This window comes from Saccopteryx leptura, chromosome 3, assembly GCF_036850995.1.
Source record: "Saccopteryx leptura isolate mSacLep1 chromosome 3, mSacLep1_pri_phased_curated, whole genome shotgun sequence".
Classification (NCBI taxonomy): Eukaryota; Metazoa; Chordata; class Mammalia; order Chiroptera; family Emballonuridae; genus Saccopteryx; species Saccopteryx leptura.
Window position 1 is genome coordinate 122554173 of NC_089505.1, and position 19037 is coordinate 122573209.

A 19037-nucleotide genomic window follows, 5' to 3' on the forward strand; every position below is an offset into this window, starting at 1 on the left:
ACCTCCGGGTTTTGAACCTGGCTCCTCCATGTCCCAGTCCAATGCTCTATTCGTTGCACCACCACCACTCCATAAGTCAGGAGTTTTTTGTTTTGCTTTTAAATAAATACCCAGAAGTTGTATTCCTGGGTCATATGGCACCTCTATTTTTGAGGAATCTTCATACTGTTTTACACTGTGAATATACACATTTACAATTCCACCAACAGTGTTTGAGAGTTTTCTTTTCTCCATATTCTTATTGGCACTTGCTATTTGTTTTTTGTTTTTGTTTTTTTAATAATAGCCATTCTGACAAGTGTGAGATGGTATCTCATTGTGGTTTTGATTTGCATTTCCCTGATAATTAGTGGTATTAAGAATCTTTTTATATGTCTGTTGGCCATCCATATGTTCTCTTTGGAGGAATACCTTTTGCCCATTTTTAAATTACATTTGGTTTTGTGTATGTGTGTGTGCATGGTGTGTTAAGTTGTATGAATTATTTATATATTAATTTGTTAGAGGCTATAGTGTTTGAGAATATCTTCTGTTCAGAAAGTTATTTTATTTTGTTGATGCTTTCTTTGTGAGGCAAAAGCATGTTAGTTTGATGTAGTACTATTTGTTTATTTTTCTTTTTGTTGTCTGAGCCTGAGGAAACATATGCAAAAAGAATTGCTAAGATCTATGTTGAAGAGTTTACTGCATATATTCTCCTCTAGGAGTTTTATGGCTTCAGGTCTTATATTTTAGTCTTTATTTTGAATTTATTTTTGTATATGATATAAGAATGTGCCCTGTTTCATCTTTTTGCATGTATTTGTCTAGTTTTTCCAACACCATTATTGAAGAGAATGTCTTTACCTCATTGTATATTCTTGCATGCTTTGTTGTAGGTTAATTGATGATATAAGAGAGCATTTAATTCTGGGCTTTCCATTCTGTTTCACTAATATGCCCCTCTGTTTTTATGTCAGTAACATACAGTTTTCGTTATTGTAGGTTTGTAGTATATTTTACAATCTGGGAGCATTATACTGCTGGGGGTTTTTTTCTCAAGAATTTTTTTGGCTTTTCAGTGTTTTGTGACTTTATATAAATTTTATGATTGGTTGCTGTAGTCCTCAGTAGAATGATATTTGTATTTTAATAGAAACTGCATTAAATCTGTATGTTGATTTAAATAAGAAGTATATTTTAAAAATATTAATCTTTCAAATTGATTGGCATGGTATGTATTATTTATTTGTACCATATTCAATATGTTACAATGTTCAGAATACAGGTTTTTCACATCTTAGGTTAAATTTATTCCTACATGATTATGTTTTTAGATGCAATTGTAAATAAAATTGCTTTCTTAATTTCTCCTTTTGATAATTCATTATTTTTGTATAAAAATTCAACTGATTTAAAAAAAATTCAACTAATTTCTATATATTAATTCTGTATTCTGCAACTTTCTTGAATTCATTTATTAGTTCTAATAGATTTTTTGGTGAATTTTTTAGAGTTTTCTATATATAATATTATGTCATTTGCAAATGCGACAATTTTACTTCTTCCCTACCAATTTGGATGAATTTCATTCCTTTTTCCTGTCTTAATGCTGTGGCTAGGACTTCCAATATTATAGTAAACAGAAAAGGTGCCTTTTTTTTTCTTAAAGGAAAGTATTCAGCTTTTTATTGCTGGGAAAATATATTAATTGTGAGTTTGTCATATGTTATCTTCATTATGTCAAAACAGGTTTCCTCTATACTCACTTTGTTGAGTTTTCATTGTAAAAGAATGTTGAATTTTGTCAAATACTTTTTCTGCAACTACTGAAATAATTATATGATTTTCATTTTTTTTTATGTGCTATATCACATTGATTGATTTATGGATGTTAATGCATCCTTGCATTTCTGGAATGTATCTCACTGGGTCATGGTGTACAATCTTTTTTTTTAAATCCTTTTAATGTATTGTTGAATTCAGATAGCTATTTTGTTGAGAATTTTTGCATCTATGTTCACCAAGAGTATTGAACTTTAAGTTGTGCTTTTGTAATGTCTTTATGGGTTTTGATTTCAAGGTAATACTGGCTCTGTAGAATGAGTTTGGAAGCATTCCCTTTTTTCAATTTTTTGGACTAGATTAAAAAGGAAGTTGTTTGGTACTGAACTTTTTTTTTTATTGTTGGGAATATTTTGATCCCCACTTCAATTTAATTACTAGAAATCAGTCTGTTTGAATTTTCTTTTTTTCTTTTTTCTTTTTGGAAGGTGGCACGCATCCAGAAACTTATCTATCTCTTTTAAGTTGTCCACTTGGTGGCACATAATTGTTCATAATATTCTGTAATGATGCCTTGTCTTTCTGTGGTGTTGGTTGTATTGTAGGAATCAAAGGAGAATAAAAATGCCCAGAAAATTTGATGAAAGAAGTAGGATTTATTAAAGCAGGCAGAACACATGAGGTTTGTAGCTCCAAAACATAGACTCCCCAGAGTTGATTTTCTTACAGGTTATGTGCCTTTACAGTATCTAAGCAGTGGACATGTGATTTCTTTGTTTAAGGTTTCCCAGGACACAAGGAGAGGGGAGGCAAAGACTCAGTGGGGTCAGCAAGGGGGGAGGAGTTTCTAGATCACTGGCCATAGTTACGTACAGATACTGCTATTCTTGCTTTGTATTGTAACTATGGGATATAGTTAATTTATTACTGGCTGATTTGGTTACCCCTGCTGGCTCCTTTCCCTTGTATTGTTTTTGTTTCTTCCTTCTCTAGGAGTAGGGGGCCTGCCCCTCCTTTCTCATTTCCCTCTTTGAGACTTCAGCATTTCTTTTATACTAGAGTCTCATATTCTTTATCTGATCCTAAGTAGAAGCCCTGATAGTGGTAGTCATGGGCTGTGGTTCATTGCTGTACTATGGCCTCTATTATGTTCCTTATGCTGTTAATTATAGTGGCAACAAACACAGACCTATTAAGGAAATTCCTAGGAGTAGTAAGACTGCTCCTATTAGGGTTTTAAATCTAATAAAGGCTGAGAACCATCCCCTAAAAAGGTGACTGGAGTTTCCTTTAACTTTGGTCTGGGCTATGGTTGGTTCTTCTATCTATTTTCTCTATCCTCCTGCTGCTATTTTTACTTTAAATATTGTTGTAATAGGAGGATTTGTAGGATAACAGACATAGGACTGGTTATTCCCTGGGTCACACACTGAATATTGAGTCTGATTATAGGGTACAGATCTCTTTCTGAGTTCCCTTACACTTATAAAAGCTTTAGAAAATCAAGGTGGTGGAGACCTTTTGGCCCTCCTTGGTGACATGGATACACAGTTCATAGTCCTCTGCCCTAGTTCCCCTCCCTCCCCAGAGTCCAATTATAAGAAGCCCCATTATGAGATTCCTCAGGATTTGGCCATGCATGGACCAGCCAGCTCCTGGTTTGTGGCTAGAGCAGGGCATGTTGTCCTTCTCAGGATCAACTTACAAGGGTTGGCAGGGTCAGTCTTTGCTGTCCATGAAGGTGTTTCCACTGAGGCTGCAAGTTTCAGCCAGCTATGGTGAATCCAGGTGGATATGCCTTCTACCTTGGCAGCAGTGGGAGTGGTCAGGATTACGGTGAAGGGTCCCTTCCATCTGGGTCAGAGGAGAGCTGGACTCCAAATTTTGACCCACACCTGGTCTCCTGGGGAAAAAGAATGGGCAGGGCAAACAAACTGATCACAGCCCTATCTAGCACCCACCTGGATGTGGCACCGGCCACCTGACCTAAAGCTTCTAATTGCCCATGTAGTTCTGTTTCTCCTAATTCTCCGGAGTCCCTGGCAAGTTACTTAATATTGGGGGAGGCTTATTGTATAATACCTCATAAAGTGAATATCCAGTGTTCTTGGAGGGAGTGCACCGAACCTTAAACAATATTAGAGGCAAAGCTTTTCCCCACTTAAGACTTGTTTCTTGACATAATTTGCTTAACCCTAACTTCAAAATTTTATTTATGCATTCCACCTTTCCTGAGCTCTGAGGTCTGTAAGCTGCGTGAAGCTTCCAGGTGATGTCCAATGCTTGATATTCTCCTTGTACTACTTTAACCACAAAGGCCGGGCCATTGTCGGAGCCTATCCAAAGTGGCAGTTCAAACCTTGGAATTTCTTCTCTGACAAATGCCCTTGTTACTTCTCTAGCCTTTTCAGTCTTGGTGAGGTAGGCTTCTACCTCTCCTGAGTAGGTGCATACTAACACCAACAGATACTGGTAATCTTGACTTTTGGGCATCTTGGTGAATTCTACCTGTATATCTTCAAAGGGAGCCACCCTCTAGGACTGAATACCAGGGGGTACTGAAGGTCCTTGTTTTGCATTATTCTGATGGCAGGTTGAGCAATGCAGGCTGACTTTCTTGGCTAGGGTTGCCAAGAGAGGGATATAGAAATATCTTCTTAGCAGTTTTTCTGTCTTTTCTTGTCCCAGATAGGTGGCAGTATTCAAAGCCTGGTCTACTGCTGGCTCCAACAGGATGTGGGGAGCGACAGCTCTACCATCTGCATTCAGCTGTCCTTTAATTCTTTGGCCCCTTCTTTCTCTGTCCACCTTTCCTCTTCCTCAGAATATCTGGGCACAAGTTCTGGTGCCCACTGGATTATAGGAGGTGTAGGACCTTTGTGGTAGGGTAGGGTAGAAACCCTCTTTGCTTCTGCATCTGCTCTGGCATTTCCCTGGGCTTCTACCATTCCTCCCTTCTGGTGTCCTTGGCAGTGGATCACTGCTACTTCTTTTGGCTTCCAGACTTCTTACAGCAGCTGGAGAAGTTCTCCTGGATATTTAAGTTCTTTGCCCCTAGTAGTTAAGAATCCTCTCTCTTTGAAAATTGCCCCATGTACTTAGAGAATGAGAAAGGCAAAATGGGAATCTGTAAAGATATTCACTCTTTTCATTTCACTGAGCTCTAAGGCTCCAGTCAGGGCAATCAGTTCTGCTCACTGAGCAGAAGTACCTTGGGGTAGAGGCCACACCTCTGCAGTCTGTTTTAGAGTCACTACTGCATACCCTACCTGCCTTTCTCCTGTTGAACTGATGGAGCAGCTTCCATCCACATACAGCTTCCAGTCAGGCTCTCTTAGGGGTTGATCTAGCAAGTCCAGCCGGCTGGAGTATATTCTGCATCAAGTACTTCCAAGCAACTGTGTTGTGGCTTTCCCTCACTCACTGGGAGCAGTGTTTCTGGATTTAAAGTGGTACACACCTCTATTACTAGTCTTGGGTTTTCACATAATAAGCTCTGGTACTTAGTGAGGCAGGCATTAGTGAGCCAGTGATGTCCTTTGGCATTCATCAGAGTCACTACTGCATGTGACACCATTACTTTCAGGTCTTATTTTAAAGTTAGTTTGTCTGCCTCTTGTACCAGCATAGCAGTGGCTGTTAGGGCTCTTAAGCATGGTGGCCAGCCCTTTGCAACCCCATTTAGTTGCTTGGAAAGGTAGGCTATTGGTGTCGGCCATGACCCCAAATCATGGGTTAATATATCCACTATTGTCTTGCTCCTCTCTGAGACATGCAGCACAAAATGTTTTGCTAGGTTAGAAAGACCTATCACTGGGGCAACTTTTAATTCCTTTTTAAGAGTCTGAAAGGCACAGTCCTGTTCTGGCCCCCAGTCCACAGGCTCCTTTTCTCCCCCCTTTATGACTTTATAAAGTGGTTTGGCCAGTACTGCAAAGGTGGGAATCCACAACTGGCAGAATCCTACTGCACCCAGGAACTCTAACTTGTCTCCTTGTGGTGGGGATTGGGATGTTCTGAATAAACCTGTTTCCATTCTACTTCTAACCTCCTTTCCTCCATTGAAGAATGAATCCCAAGTATTTTATTTGCCTTTGGCAGATCTGGGCCTTCTTCTTTGAGACTTTGTATCTATTCTTCTCTAGATGATGTAGAAGCTCCTTATGACCTAGCAACAGGTCATCCACATACTGAAGGAGGACACACCAGATGTCCTGTGTAGGAACCCTCTGGAGGTCACAAGTGAGGCTTGAATCCTGGACTACAACCAGAGTGGGCACTGGCTCCATTGTTGGATAAACTTATGGATTTTGGACAATTTGAAATACCTGTTGTAAGGTGCCAAAAAAGTGAAAAATTAATATTGATATTCTAGAGGGAAAAGGTCAGGCTTTCCTATCCTTTCTATGGAAAATGGAAGAAAAATAATGTAGAAGTCTCTTGACTTACAAGGACAACTAAGGTCATTTGGTTTTAAGTTCTCTGAAAGGATTAAGGTTATCTGAAGAACTCCCTTTCCTTTCAATAAGAGGCAAAATTTACATATTACCCTACACTGATCTTGGCTCTTCTTCTCTTCCTGGAATCTGAGATTAATATGTACCTCTAAGCAATGGAGGAGAGATAGATACTAAAAGGATTTGTGAATTTCTTTAATTGTATTACCTTTAAAGTTTTAACATTCTTTGTAAATCCCTTAGACAAATGTTATAATCTTTTTAATGATGGTGTTATGCTATCAAGCCCCCCAACCTGTATGTAGTCAAAGGGTATATAACCAGCCTTTAAAATATACTTGGGGTACACGATTTGGGACTGCAAATGCCCCATGTCAGCCATATGCAGCCGGCATATTTAATAAATCTCTTCCTTTAATAAAACCTTTCAAAATTCATCTGGACTTGGTGTCTCTATGTAAACCCACTGAAGTGATGTATGGTACTTTTCAGAATCTAGGGTACAGTACTTTACAACATTTGGGGGCTCATCCAGGATCTGGTGTTTTGCCTCACCAGGTAGAGACACCCCAAGGTTAGGCGCCACCTGAGATGTTTTCAGGGCTCCCAGTTTTCCTGTGGGTCCAGACAGTTCTTTGGCAGACGCGTCCGGGTTCCCAAATTCAAAAATTAGGACAATTTGGCAGAGAAGTTAAGGAGGTAGGTAAAGCAACTCTTTTTGCTTTACTGAATTCTGGCTTTCTTCTGAACTCTTGCTTTTGCTTTTCTGTTTGGGACTGGTACTGGTCAAATTTGTTTGGAACTAGAATATAGGTAAGGTAGATTTGTGGCTTTACTGAGTTGTAACTCCAGAGATATTTGGTGAGGTAGATTGTTTTGCTGAGTTGTAACCCTGAAATTTTGTAGATAAAGCAAATCCTTTGCTTTACTGAGTTGTTATTAAGAGTGTAAGTAAGACAAATCATCTGTTTCACTGAGTTGAAACTCCTGAAGTGTGTAGGTAGGGTCTTCAGAGCTGCTTTGTGAGTTGAAACTCCGGAAATTTGTAGGTTGTTAGATTCAGGGCTGGGTTTTGGGATTAAGCCTTTCCCACCCTTTTTGATGTGGGGCAGTACAATCCAATCATGCCTCAGAGAAATGACTTTGTAGTAGAGACTTCCCTATTTTGTATATTGGATTAAAGGTTATGAATCTACACTATAAAATGGGGGCAGAACAGGAGCTTACGCTCTTGGCTCCTGAGATTATCATTAGAGGAGAGAGCAGAGCAGAGAGCAGAAGGAGGCCATGTGGAGTAGGCCAGGAGAAGCAGCCAAGATGGCGGAGTACTGAGTGAGATGCCAGTTTGTGTAGAGTTTGTATCTGGGATACGGAAGGAGATGAGGAACTGAGGAGAATAAGGCTGGTGAGCTAGAAACCTTTGATTCTAGGAAACTCAGATAAGTCAGTGGCTTTGTGAGCACTGAATGTGAGTGGGTTTTGGAGCCCAGTGTGTGTTTTTACTTGCCCGTCGGGTGCAAGCTACAATTAAAAGATGACAGCCCATCAGTTTTTGGCTCCGTTGTTTCTTCACCGACTGTTCGAATCCAATGCGAACCTGCATAGGCCAGAAGGCTGCTGTGATGGTAGTCCCAGCCATGGCTTCTGGCTTTACAGGGCGATGCTCTGCCCATCTGGGGCGTCACTCTGTTGCGACCAGAGCCACTCCACTCCAGCGCCTGAGGCAGAGGCCATGGAACCATCCCCAGCGCCCGGGCCATCCTTGCTCCAATGGAGCCTTGGCTGTGGGAGGGGAAGAGAGAGACAGAGAGAAAGGAGAAGGGGAGGGGTGGAGAAGCAGATGGGCGCTTCTTCTGTGTGCCCTGGCTGGGAATCGAACCCAGGACTCCAGCACGCCAAGCCGACACTCTACCACTGAGCCAACCGGCCAGGGCCCATTTAAATTTTTTAATTTATAATTTGTGTATGTGGAGTCTTTGTTTAATGTGTAACTGTGTCTGTTTTTAAGGCCTGGATTGAATTTTTGCATGCAAAATTAGAAATTTTTGAGCAAAAGTAAAAGGAAATTTGTAAAACAAGCACGAAAAATATAAAATCTCTTGGATCCAAGACAGAGCTTCAAAGCTCTGTCTGATTTCTCCCCTGAAGAAATTATTCTCTTCTGTTGGCTTCTTCCCCTTGTCTTGTGTAATAATACCTCTATAGTCAAACACCCTTTATTCTGGGTGCTAGTTAATTGTTTGTCTTATCTTTCTTGCTTTTATTAGTGTGCTAATTCCTGCCTTCTCTCTGGACAGTATGAAGTGTTCCTCCAGCCTCTGAAGGAAGGGCTGGCAAGTAAGTGGTTTAGGTGAGAGAAAAGCAGGGCCAGGATGTGCTGTGAGTGGAGCAGTGGGGGAAGGGCATGAGAGTAAAATGGCAGGGACAACTAAGGGTGAAGTGACTAGAAAAAGACTAGAATAGAAACTAGTTTTAGATATCCACCTACTGAGCAAAAAAAGTTTTAAGCATTTGGAAAATACATGGTAGGAATAGTATTAAAAATTGGAATTTGCTTTAGAAAAATCATAGAAAAAGAAAAAGAACAGGCTCAGGTAAAAGGATTTAGAAATTAACAAACCACGGGTGTAAGCATTGCTGGTTATCATTTCTTGGAAATGAATTGCAATTCAGAATAAGTGATGAGATCTTAAGTAAAAGGATTGTTTAAAAATGGAATTATCAGGACATTCCAGAAGGAGTACTGGGATCATGAGTAACAGGATTATATGCAATGGGATTATCAGAGACAGGCCCTCCAGCTGCCTTTCCCCTTCCCCTCCTAGGACATAGGGGTCACATGGGCTCTTCATGGGTTAGGACTAATGGCTTATTGCCTTCCACTGGTGTGTAAGAAATTATATGTTGGGCAGATAAAATATATTATGCTCACTTTGTTAAAGACGGCGCTGCCCACATGGAGGCCGTTGCCCAGGTGATATTAATGTGTGTTGGGGGCAGGCAGGATCGTTGTAGCCTGGGGCTTGGTTTTGGGATTAAGCCTTTCCCACCCTTTTTGATGTGGGGCAGTACAATCCAATCATGCCTCAGAGAAGTGACTTTGTATTAGAGACTTCCCTATTTTGTATATTGGATTAAAGGTTTGGAATCTACACTATAAAATGGGGGCAGAATGAGAGCTTGCTCTCTTGGTTCCTGGGATGATTAGCATGAGAGAGCAGAGGGAGCAGAGAAGAGCAGAAAAAGGTCATGTGGTCAGGAGAAGCAGCCAAGATGGCGGAGTATTGAATGGGAGGCCAGTTTGTGCAGTTTGACGCTGGAGAAGGAAGAAGATGGGGAACAGAGGTGAATAAGTCTGGTGAGCTAGAAACCTTTGATTCTAGGAAACTCGGATAAGTCAGTAGCTTTGTGAGCACTGAATGTGAGTGGGTTTTGGAGCCCAGTGTGTGTTTTTTGCTTGCCCGCCGAGTGCAAGCTAGAATTAAAGACTATGGCCCATCAGCTTTTGGCTCCGTTGTTTCTTTACCAACTGTCCGAATCCGATGCGAACCTGCATGGGCCAGAAGACTGCTTTGATAGTGGCCCTGGCTATTGGCTTTACATTATAGAAAAAAAAATGTAAAGTGAAGAAGACTAGCACTGGCAAAAGGGTTCTGACTCTCTCCTGCAGGACCGAAATTGGTGTAGGGTTCCCTCCAAGTTTCTACTACCATTCTCCAGTTTCTTCATGTGGCATAGTTGTTTTCTGATATGGAAAGCATGGGATTCACGGGAAAGACCTATTGCTTTAGCCATAATAGTACCCTCTTGGGCACCAAGAATCCCAGGCACCCTGACCCTCATATTGACTTAATAGTGTAAATTACTGTGGTTCAAAAGAGAGTTAGTATCTCTTTTACAGCTGGGTAGTTTGTACCAAAGACCCCTTATTGTGTGAAAAGTACTTTCCATGTCAGGAATAGATATGTTATTTCAAAGGCCTCTTGTTAATGCTTTTTATTTGCTGTTTTATAGCCCTGTAATATTAAATCTTGGTTTAAATATTAAAAGATATGTAATAATTGTTAACACTGTCTTTTTATGTAATGTTAAGTTTATTATCATTTTGAAACAGTATTGTTAAAATTTTCTTTTGAATGCTGATGTACTAAGTTATTCAGCAGTGGAGAGACTTTGGAATCCTAAAGGAGATGCCAAACTTGTTTCTCTTGCAAACCTTTTTTATTTGATCCAGCTAATAATGCTGTTTTTGTCCTTTTCCAAAAGTTTATATAGACAGAAAAGGGCTCTCAAGCCCCTTAGTGAGATCTTCTGAGCAGGGCTTATTAGGTCTATAATGACAAAGAAAGGAACAGAAAAGGCAATAAAGCTCAAAAGAGATCAGGAAAATACCAGCTCCTGGCACATGCCCTTAAAGGCTCCAACACTGCAAAGAGGCTTCATAGGATTCAATTAGGGCCCTGCTTCAAGAGTGGAAAGAAAAGTCATTGAGCTAAAGCCTGCCAGGCTTCTCGGCCCCCACAAGGGACATGCCTTTGCTGTGGAAAAAGGGACATGAGAAGATAAGCTGCCTCCTTGCTCTGCAGAGGGGGGGTTCAGTCTCTTCCAGCCCTAATCCAGCTGTCTGTGAACTGACCTTGCCCAGCATGCTGGGACTTGCCACTGAAGATTAAAGGTGCCCAGGGCTGTTGGCCCCATCTCACGTCACTGTGAACAAGCCTAGAATATTTCTTCCAAGTAGCAGGTAAACTGATCTCATTTCTTGTGAACACAAGGGCCATTTACTATGCCTTGCCTGAATATTTGAGTTTTATTCATCTCTCGAAAATCTCTACTGTGGTTATTTACAGTCTGATTTTTTTGCTTTATTTAATGTATAGTGTCTCCTTTATTCCTCTTGTCTCAACACCCCCATGCCTATTTTAGGCTGTGACCTGCTCCTAATTCCAGTTAAAAGCAATGATCATTAGGACTTGAACTCTAGCTGTAGAGTGTAAAATATGACCACAACTTCAGTGCCTTGTGGACTTTTCCTGAATATATGTGACTCCTGTTCATTGGGACATTTCTCAAACTGAAGTAAGATTGAGTTACATTTGCAAATAACATAAAGTAGTGATGGTGTCAATATACACTTAGTGAAATTATGATAACATGTTAAGGACATTTAAGACTGTAGGAACTTTATTTTAAATCCTATTATATTGGTTAAAACTTTGTTTGATAATTTAGTAGGCTTTAGACACTTTATTGTATTAGGACACTTGTTATAGTATTTATTAACATAAGCTGTTTGAATTTTATTGTTTATTTTATATTTTTCCTGTCTGCCTAAAATCAAAATATCGGAATTGGAATTCAAATGAATAGAAAAGTGCCACTTAAAACCAGTGGGGTTTTGGAACCCTTATTGCCAAAAGTTTATTTGAAACCAATTAGAAAAAGATTTTGTCAACAAGAAAGGAATAATTAGAAAAGCCAAATGTATTACAGAATCTATTACAGAAGGCATAATATCTATGTGTTTGGTTTATGTCCAAATGAATACTGTAAAGCCAGTACCCATGGCCACCATCACAGCTGCCTGGCAGTGCAGGTTCTCATTGGATTCAGACAGATGATAATGAAACAATGGAGCCAAGAACTGGTGGGCCATTAGCTTTAATTGTAGCTTGCACCCAGCGGGCAAGAAACACACAGTGGGAAAACACTTCCCTTTCCATTCAGGGCTCCCAAAGCCACTGACTTATCCAAGTTTCCTAGAATTGAATGTTTCTAACCTCACCAGCCTCATTCACCTCTGTTCCCCATCTCCTTCTTTCTGCACAAACTGGCTTCTCCTTCAGCATATTTTTAAATTTTATATTATTTCAAATTTATCACTACTACTAAACCTGAGTTATTCTAAGCTGTATTTGTGTTTCAACATTATGTGTTGATGTACATTTTTCTAAGATGTAACTATCTACATATTCAACAGTATCTCTTGTTATAAACTGAATGTTGATGGTGTTTCTCAACCCCAAGTTCATCTTTTGAAACCCAGTCCCCAATGTGAGGATGTCTGTAGATGGAACCTTTAATATGTGATTGGGTCATGAGTGAACCCCTCATAAATGGTACCATGCCCTTATAGAAGAAGCCCCAGGGAGCTACCTCAGCCATTTTATCATGTGGGGATACAGGGAAAAGACATATGTCTATGAACCAGCAAGAGGACCTTCAGCAGACAATCTGTTGGAGCCTTGATTTTGAACTTCTTAGCCTCCAGAACAGGGAGAAAACAAATTTCTATTGTTTATAAGCCACCCAGTCTATGGCCTTTGGTTATACCAGCTTGATTGGACTGCGGCAAATGCTTAGGATATATTCATAATATTGAATAAAATTTACTTTATTATTTACTGAGCTTTATTTCCATCTTGAAAAATAAATGTTCTGTCTTGTACCTTTCTCTTTATAATTTTATTCAGAACCATAACAAACACTAAGTAAAAGTGTAAAAAAAATTATGCTAAAATTTTTGTACTAATTAACAATTTCTAAGTTGTTTTGAATAATTTATTTTCAAATCAGGAATGTATGATTTTCCATTTCCACAAATAATCACCTAAACTTGATACATTTAAATGTTTGCTTGTTGACAGTAGTCTCAGTGTTTCAGATTTCATTTACCCTAAATGGTGACATTTTTTATGAATCTTTTTACATATCAAGTTATTATATTTTATTTTACAAATAAAACTTCTTTAGCTCCAGATCCTGAAAAACATGCTACACACATGTTAAATCAGGTCATTATATTAGGAACCCATAAAACAGTTACTATTTTTTGAACTGTTAATTCCTGAACCCAGAGACACATTAAAATCTGACTCAATGTTTATAGAATTTTATATTTTTACTTGCATTTCTTTAAATGTTTCCTTTCTTGATTGAAGAGGGTATTATCAGTGTATATGTACTATACAGTAATATTTAGAAAGTTTTAGTATGGTTCTTATCTTAATTTTGTGAATGACCTTTTAATATTTACTAATTTCTATTTAATTATATTTTCCCCCAGTATTAATATCTTTCCACATATTTTTCATAGAAGTTGCAGTTTTCATCTTTTTTGTTTTTATTGAATATATGGGAGTGACACTGGTTAACAAAATTATACAGGTTTCAGGTGCACATTTCTACAACACATCATCTATATATTATATTGTGTTTTCATGCCCCCCCCAAGTCAAACCTCTGTTCATCACCATTTATCCCCCTATATCCTCCTGCAGCTCTCCCCAATTTTGGTCTTTGCATCCTGTCATTATGTTTAGTTAGGTCTCTTGTACATATCACAGACTAAAGAGTAGCTTTCTCTTTAATTACTGCTAGATATGACATTTAATATTGATGTAGATTTATTTTTACTTCCAGAGAGTTCCTTTTTACCATGTAGATTATTGGTTTTATTCCAGTTGTTCCCCTAATTTGTTATCTTCTGATTTCATTTCCATCATTTTACCAGTATTAACAATGTTTTTACAAAAGCTACAGATGAAATGCAAATTTGAATATACAAATATATTTTGTTTTCCCTCCACCTGGCAATTACTTGATTATATAAAATTGTAGGTCCACGGTTATTTTCTTCTGAGCTCTTAGCATATTGTTCCACTTTTTGCCTTTGTCTAGAGTTCTAGATAAGACGTTTGGCTCCTCTTTAATCTCTTATCTTTCTAGGAAACCTGTCAAAGAAATAAATTATACTCAAGGCACTGTAAATTACATTTTTCTAAAGACAAGTAGGTAAAATGAAAACATGTTTGAGAACATATTGCTTTCCTTTGAGGTGCCAGAGACATCTTTGGAAAATCCATGAGAAATATTGTAATTTGATGTCATGACCACAAATTCTGTAGCTTAAATCAATGAAATTGAAATTTCTACAGGGTGGAGCCTGCAAGGAATAAAGGAATTCTAGAAAGAAGTCTGATTTAATTTGCATATTCTCCCTTTGCAGCTGAAATAAAGAGATACCTTAGTGAAACTTTAATCAAGAATTTCATCTCTCTCTTTCTCTCTCTGTACCCTCATAAACTGAGGTAATACTAAATCAATATTTGTTTTTAAAAAGGCTTTTGCACAATAAAACTGATATGTACATCACAAGACAGATCAGAAGTTGCAGTGGGTCTGTGAATTTGTTCTTTAAAATTTTTCTAAATATTCTTATTTAGCCTCCTGCAACTTGGATACTTGTGAAACATAAAAGACATGGAATTGAAATAATCAACTTTTAACATATGAAAAAGCTGAACTCAGTCAATAAATAGGCAAAGAAAGTAGCTACTAAAAAAGCAATGGGAATAATCATAAAACCCCAACATAAACTTGGTAGAATGAAAGAAAATATTAAGCAAATGGAGCAGAGGCAGAGGCAGGATCAAAGGGACCAGAGGGAAAGCAGTCAGAGGGAAAGTAGAAGAGAAGATGGGATCAGAGAAGGGAAAGAGATTAGTGAAATTATATATACATAATGTAGCATTATGGAGAACAGGACAGCAAATCCTGGAGGGAAGGGGAGAAGGCATGGAGGAAGGGGATTATGAGGGGGGTGCTGAGGGGAACACGGGGTTGGGGGAGATATATTCAGTGGGACACTTGAATCTATATAAACACAATAAATTAAAATCATAAATTTAAAAAACATAAAAACATTAAGCAGCTTGACCAGTCATGGCACAATAGATAGAGCATTGATTGACCTGGGATGCTGAGATCCCAGGTTTTAAACCCCATGGTCTCTAGCTTGAGCACAGGGTTGCTGGCTTGAGCAAGGTGTCACTGGCCTGGCTTGAGCACCCAGATCAAGGCATGTATAAGAAGCAATCAATGGACAACCAAAGTGCCACACTATGAGTTGATGCTTTTTATCTTTTTTCCTTCCTGAAAGAAAGAAAGAAAGAAAGAAAGAAAGAAAGAAAGAAAGAAAGAAAGAGAAAATTATAAGAAATATATTTGGGGAAATTGTTTTGTCTTTGTAAAATACAATTGATTTAATTATGAGAAGTGGTTAATTTTTTTTAATTTAAAAATCCAGCTGCTAATTTCTTTATTTATTATTTGTATTTATTTTTTAAATTTATTGGGTGACATGGTTTGCCAAACTATACAGGTCTCAAGTGTTCAACACAATACAATACCATCTACACACCCATCATGCCCTGTCCCTGCCCACACAAAGTCTCTTTCTGCCCACATTTCCCCCTTTTTGCCCTCATTCCCCAAACCTTCACCCTCACTAACCTTATAGCTATTGACACTCTGTTTTCTATATCCATGTGTTATGTATATATGTTTTTCATATCAATTTGTAGTCAGATTTGACCATTTTTTTAAGTGAGAGGCAGAGAGAGAGGGAGGCAGAGAGACAGACTCCTGCATGCCTTCTGACCAGGATCCACTTAGCAAATTTTCTACGGGGTGATGTTCTGCCCATCTGGAGCTACAACTCTGTAGCTCAACAACAACAGTTTGCTCTGTTGCTCAACAACTGAGCCATTTTAGTGCCTGAGGTGAGGCCATGGAGTCATCCTCAGTGCCTGGGGCACTGAAAAGCGGGGGGCGGGGGGGGGGTAGAGAAGCAGATGGTTGCTTCTCCTGTGTGCCCTAACAGGGAATCAAACCCGGGACTTCCACATGCCCAGCCGATGCTCTACTGCTGAGCCAACTGGCCAGGGCCAGTTTAACCATTTTCAATTTGGTTATGCTATTATGAGGTTGTTGCTATAAAACTCTATATTAGTAATGTAAGACACATTAGTAGAGCATAAATGATAATAAATTGGGTCTTTTCAGTTCAATGCATTGTGTTATCTATAGTTCAAATCAATTAAGGTATTGACTTGATCTTTTTTTCCCACGGAATTCTGGGGAGAACAAAATAAAGATACTTGATAAAATCTTTGAATGGCTAAAGCATTTTTTCATTTGTCTCAATGGGATACCAAGGAGAAGGATTAAGAAATGGCCTTGCAGTTTCACAAATTTGAAAATAGAACTTGTTTCTTAGCAGCTCTGGTCTCCTCCACTATGAAAGAGAGTAAAACTTCTCCTTGACTCTAAGCTTACTTTTAATTCTAATGGCTCAATAGGTTAAATGACGTGAGCAGAAGAAATAGGCTTCAGGCTCCTTACTGCTTCCCTCTATCATTAATCCATGCCTATGGACACTGGAATCAAGATGGGTGGTGTTCTTGGTGGCAGAAATTCAGATTGAAAAGCATAAATCCGGCCCTGGCCGGTTGGCTCAGTGGTAGAGCATTGGCCCGGCATGCAGGAGTCCTGGGTTCAATTCCCTGCCAGGGCACACAGGAGAGGCGCCCATTTGCTTCTTCACCCCTCCCCCTCTCCTTCCTCTCTGTCTCTCTCTTCCCTTCCCCGCAGCGAGGTTCCATTTGAGCAAAGATGGCCTGGGCGCTGGGGATGGCTCTGTGGCCTCTGCCTCAGGTGCTACAATGGCTCTGGATGCAACAGAACAATGCCCCAGAGGGGCAAAGCATCGCCCCCTGGTGGGCATGCCAGGTGGATCCCGGTCGGGCACATGCGGGAGTCTGTCTGACTGCCTCCCCGTTTCCAGCTTTGGAAAAATGAAAAAAAAAAGAAAAGTAAAGAAAAGCATAAATCCTTTTTCTACAAAGCACATGCGTGTCCCTTGCATTGGTTTAATCTCAACCGGTAGAGAGCAGCCCAAGATGGCCGACGTGCAGGATCGGGTGTCAGATGAGGAGAAGATGATTCTGGATTGCCTGTAGCTCCAAGAAGGTTGCTGAGGGCCATTCAAAAGCAGTTTCTCCCACAGGTCTTCGCCAGTTTCTGGCCTGTGAGTTCCAGGGTCGATACATCCAGTGGCCAGATACAGAGCATCAGCTCAAGACCTAACAACCATAGTTAGAGTGATATCTTAAGGAAAGGCTCCTCACACCTGACCCAGCTAAGGCAAAGAAAACATCATAAACAGCAAAAAGAGCAGTAGCAGCAGACAAGTAGCCCACAGTGGATTACAAACAGCTCAAGCCATCCCAGGAAGATTTAGAAATTACACAATTGAAAGCTGGAGTCAGACAACACCAACCATATACTCAGCTACACAAACAACATATTTGAAGGAGCAGTCTATATTGAGACAAAATGGGAAGACAGGGAAGTGCAATTCAAATGAATCAACTAGAGGAATCCCCAGAAAAAGAATTGAATGAAATGGAAATAACTAAGATGCCGGATGCAGAGTTTAGAATAATGATTGTGAGGATGCTCAAGGATCTTAGAGCAACCATAGACAGACAACATGAGCACCTAAACAATGAGATATCTGGCATCAAAAAGTACATTGAAATCATAAAAAAGAATCAGACAGAAATGATAAACACAATATCAGAAATGAAGACTACACTACAAGGAATGAAAAGCAGGCGGGATGTAAAAGAGGATCGAATCAGCAATTTAGAGGACAAGATAAGCAAAAGCACAGAAGCAGAACAGCAAAAGAAAAAGAGGATCAAAACGTCTGAGAAAACTCTAAGAGAGTTCTCTTACAATAGGAAGAGTAACAATATCTGTATCATAGGGGTCCCTGAAGGAGAAGAGAAAGAACAAGGGATAGAGAACCTGACTGAAGAAATCATAGCTGAAAATGTCCCAAAATTGATGTAGGAAAAAGTCACACAAGTTCAAGAAGCACAGAGAATCCCATTAAAAAGGAACCCAAATAAACCTAAACGACGACACATCATAATTTAAAAACCAAAGCTAAGAAATAAAGAAAGAATACTAAAAGCTACAAGAGAAAAGCAGTCAATCACCTACAAAGGAGACCCCAAAAGGATGACATCTGACTTCTCAGCAAAAACACTTGAGGTGAGAAGGGAATGGCAAGAGATATTCAAATTAATGCAGAACAAGATCCTACAACCAAGACTTCTTTATCCAGCAAGGCTATCATTTAAAATAGAAGGAGAAATAAAAAGCTTCCCGTACAAAAAAAAAAAAAAAAAACCCTCAAGGAATTTATTACAATCAAACCAATGATGTAAGAAATGTTAACGGTCCTTTTGTAAACAGAATGGGGGGGTGGGCAGGGAATCTAGTAAAGAGGAATGTAGATTTTAGAAATGCATCCAAATTGAAAAAGAAGTAAAACTATCATTATTTGCTGATGATATGATACTGTACATAGAAAACCCTAAAGTCTCAGTAAAATGACTACTGGACCTAATAAATGAATTCAGCAAGGTGGCAGGATATAAAATTAATATTAAAAAACCAGTGGCATTTTTATACACCAACAATGAACTGTCCAAAAGAGAAATTAAGAAAACAATCCCCTTCACTACTGCAACAACAACAAAGAAAATACCTAGCTGTAAATTTATCCAAGGAGGTTAAAGACTTGTACTCAGAAAATTATAAAACATTGATAAGAGAAATCAAGGAACATAATCGAATCAAAAATGGGCAAAATAGACATTTCAAAGAGGACATTTAGATGGCCAATAGGCAAAAGAAAAAATGTTCAACATCACTAATCATTAGAGAAATGCAAATTAAAACCAATGAGATATCACCTCACACCAGTCAGAATGACACATTAACAAAACAAAACATAATAAGTGCTGGTGAGGATGTGGAGTAAAGGGAATCCTGCACTGCTGGTGGGAATGCAGACTGGTGCAACCACTGTGGAAAATGGTATGGAGATTCCTCAAAAAATTAAAAATGGAACTGCCTTTTGACCCAGCCATCCCACTTTTAGGAATATATACTAAGAAC

General features: G+C 39.1%; 1 protein-coding gene across 3 annotated transcripts in view; it reads right to left on the minus strand.

Annotated features, from left to right (window-relative positions):
* Window positions 1–13651: 13651 nt before the first annotated feature.
* LOC136397662 (putative selection and upkeep of intraepithelial T-cells protein 1 homolog) overlaps window positions 13652–19037 on the minus strand; it is a 48464-nt gene continuing 43078 nt past the window's right edge. For all 3 annotated transcript variants that reach the window (XM_066372167.1, XM_066372170.1, XM_066372168.1), the window contains one exon: window positions 13652–13954. In XM_066372167.1, coding sequence (XP_066228264.1) covers window positions 13938–13954 — 17 coding nt within the window. In that variant the 3' untranslated portion in view covers window positions 13652–13937. The remainder of the gene's footprint in view (window positions 13955–19037) is intronic.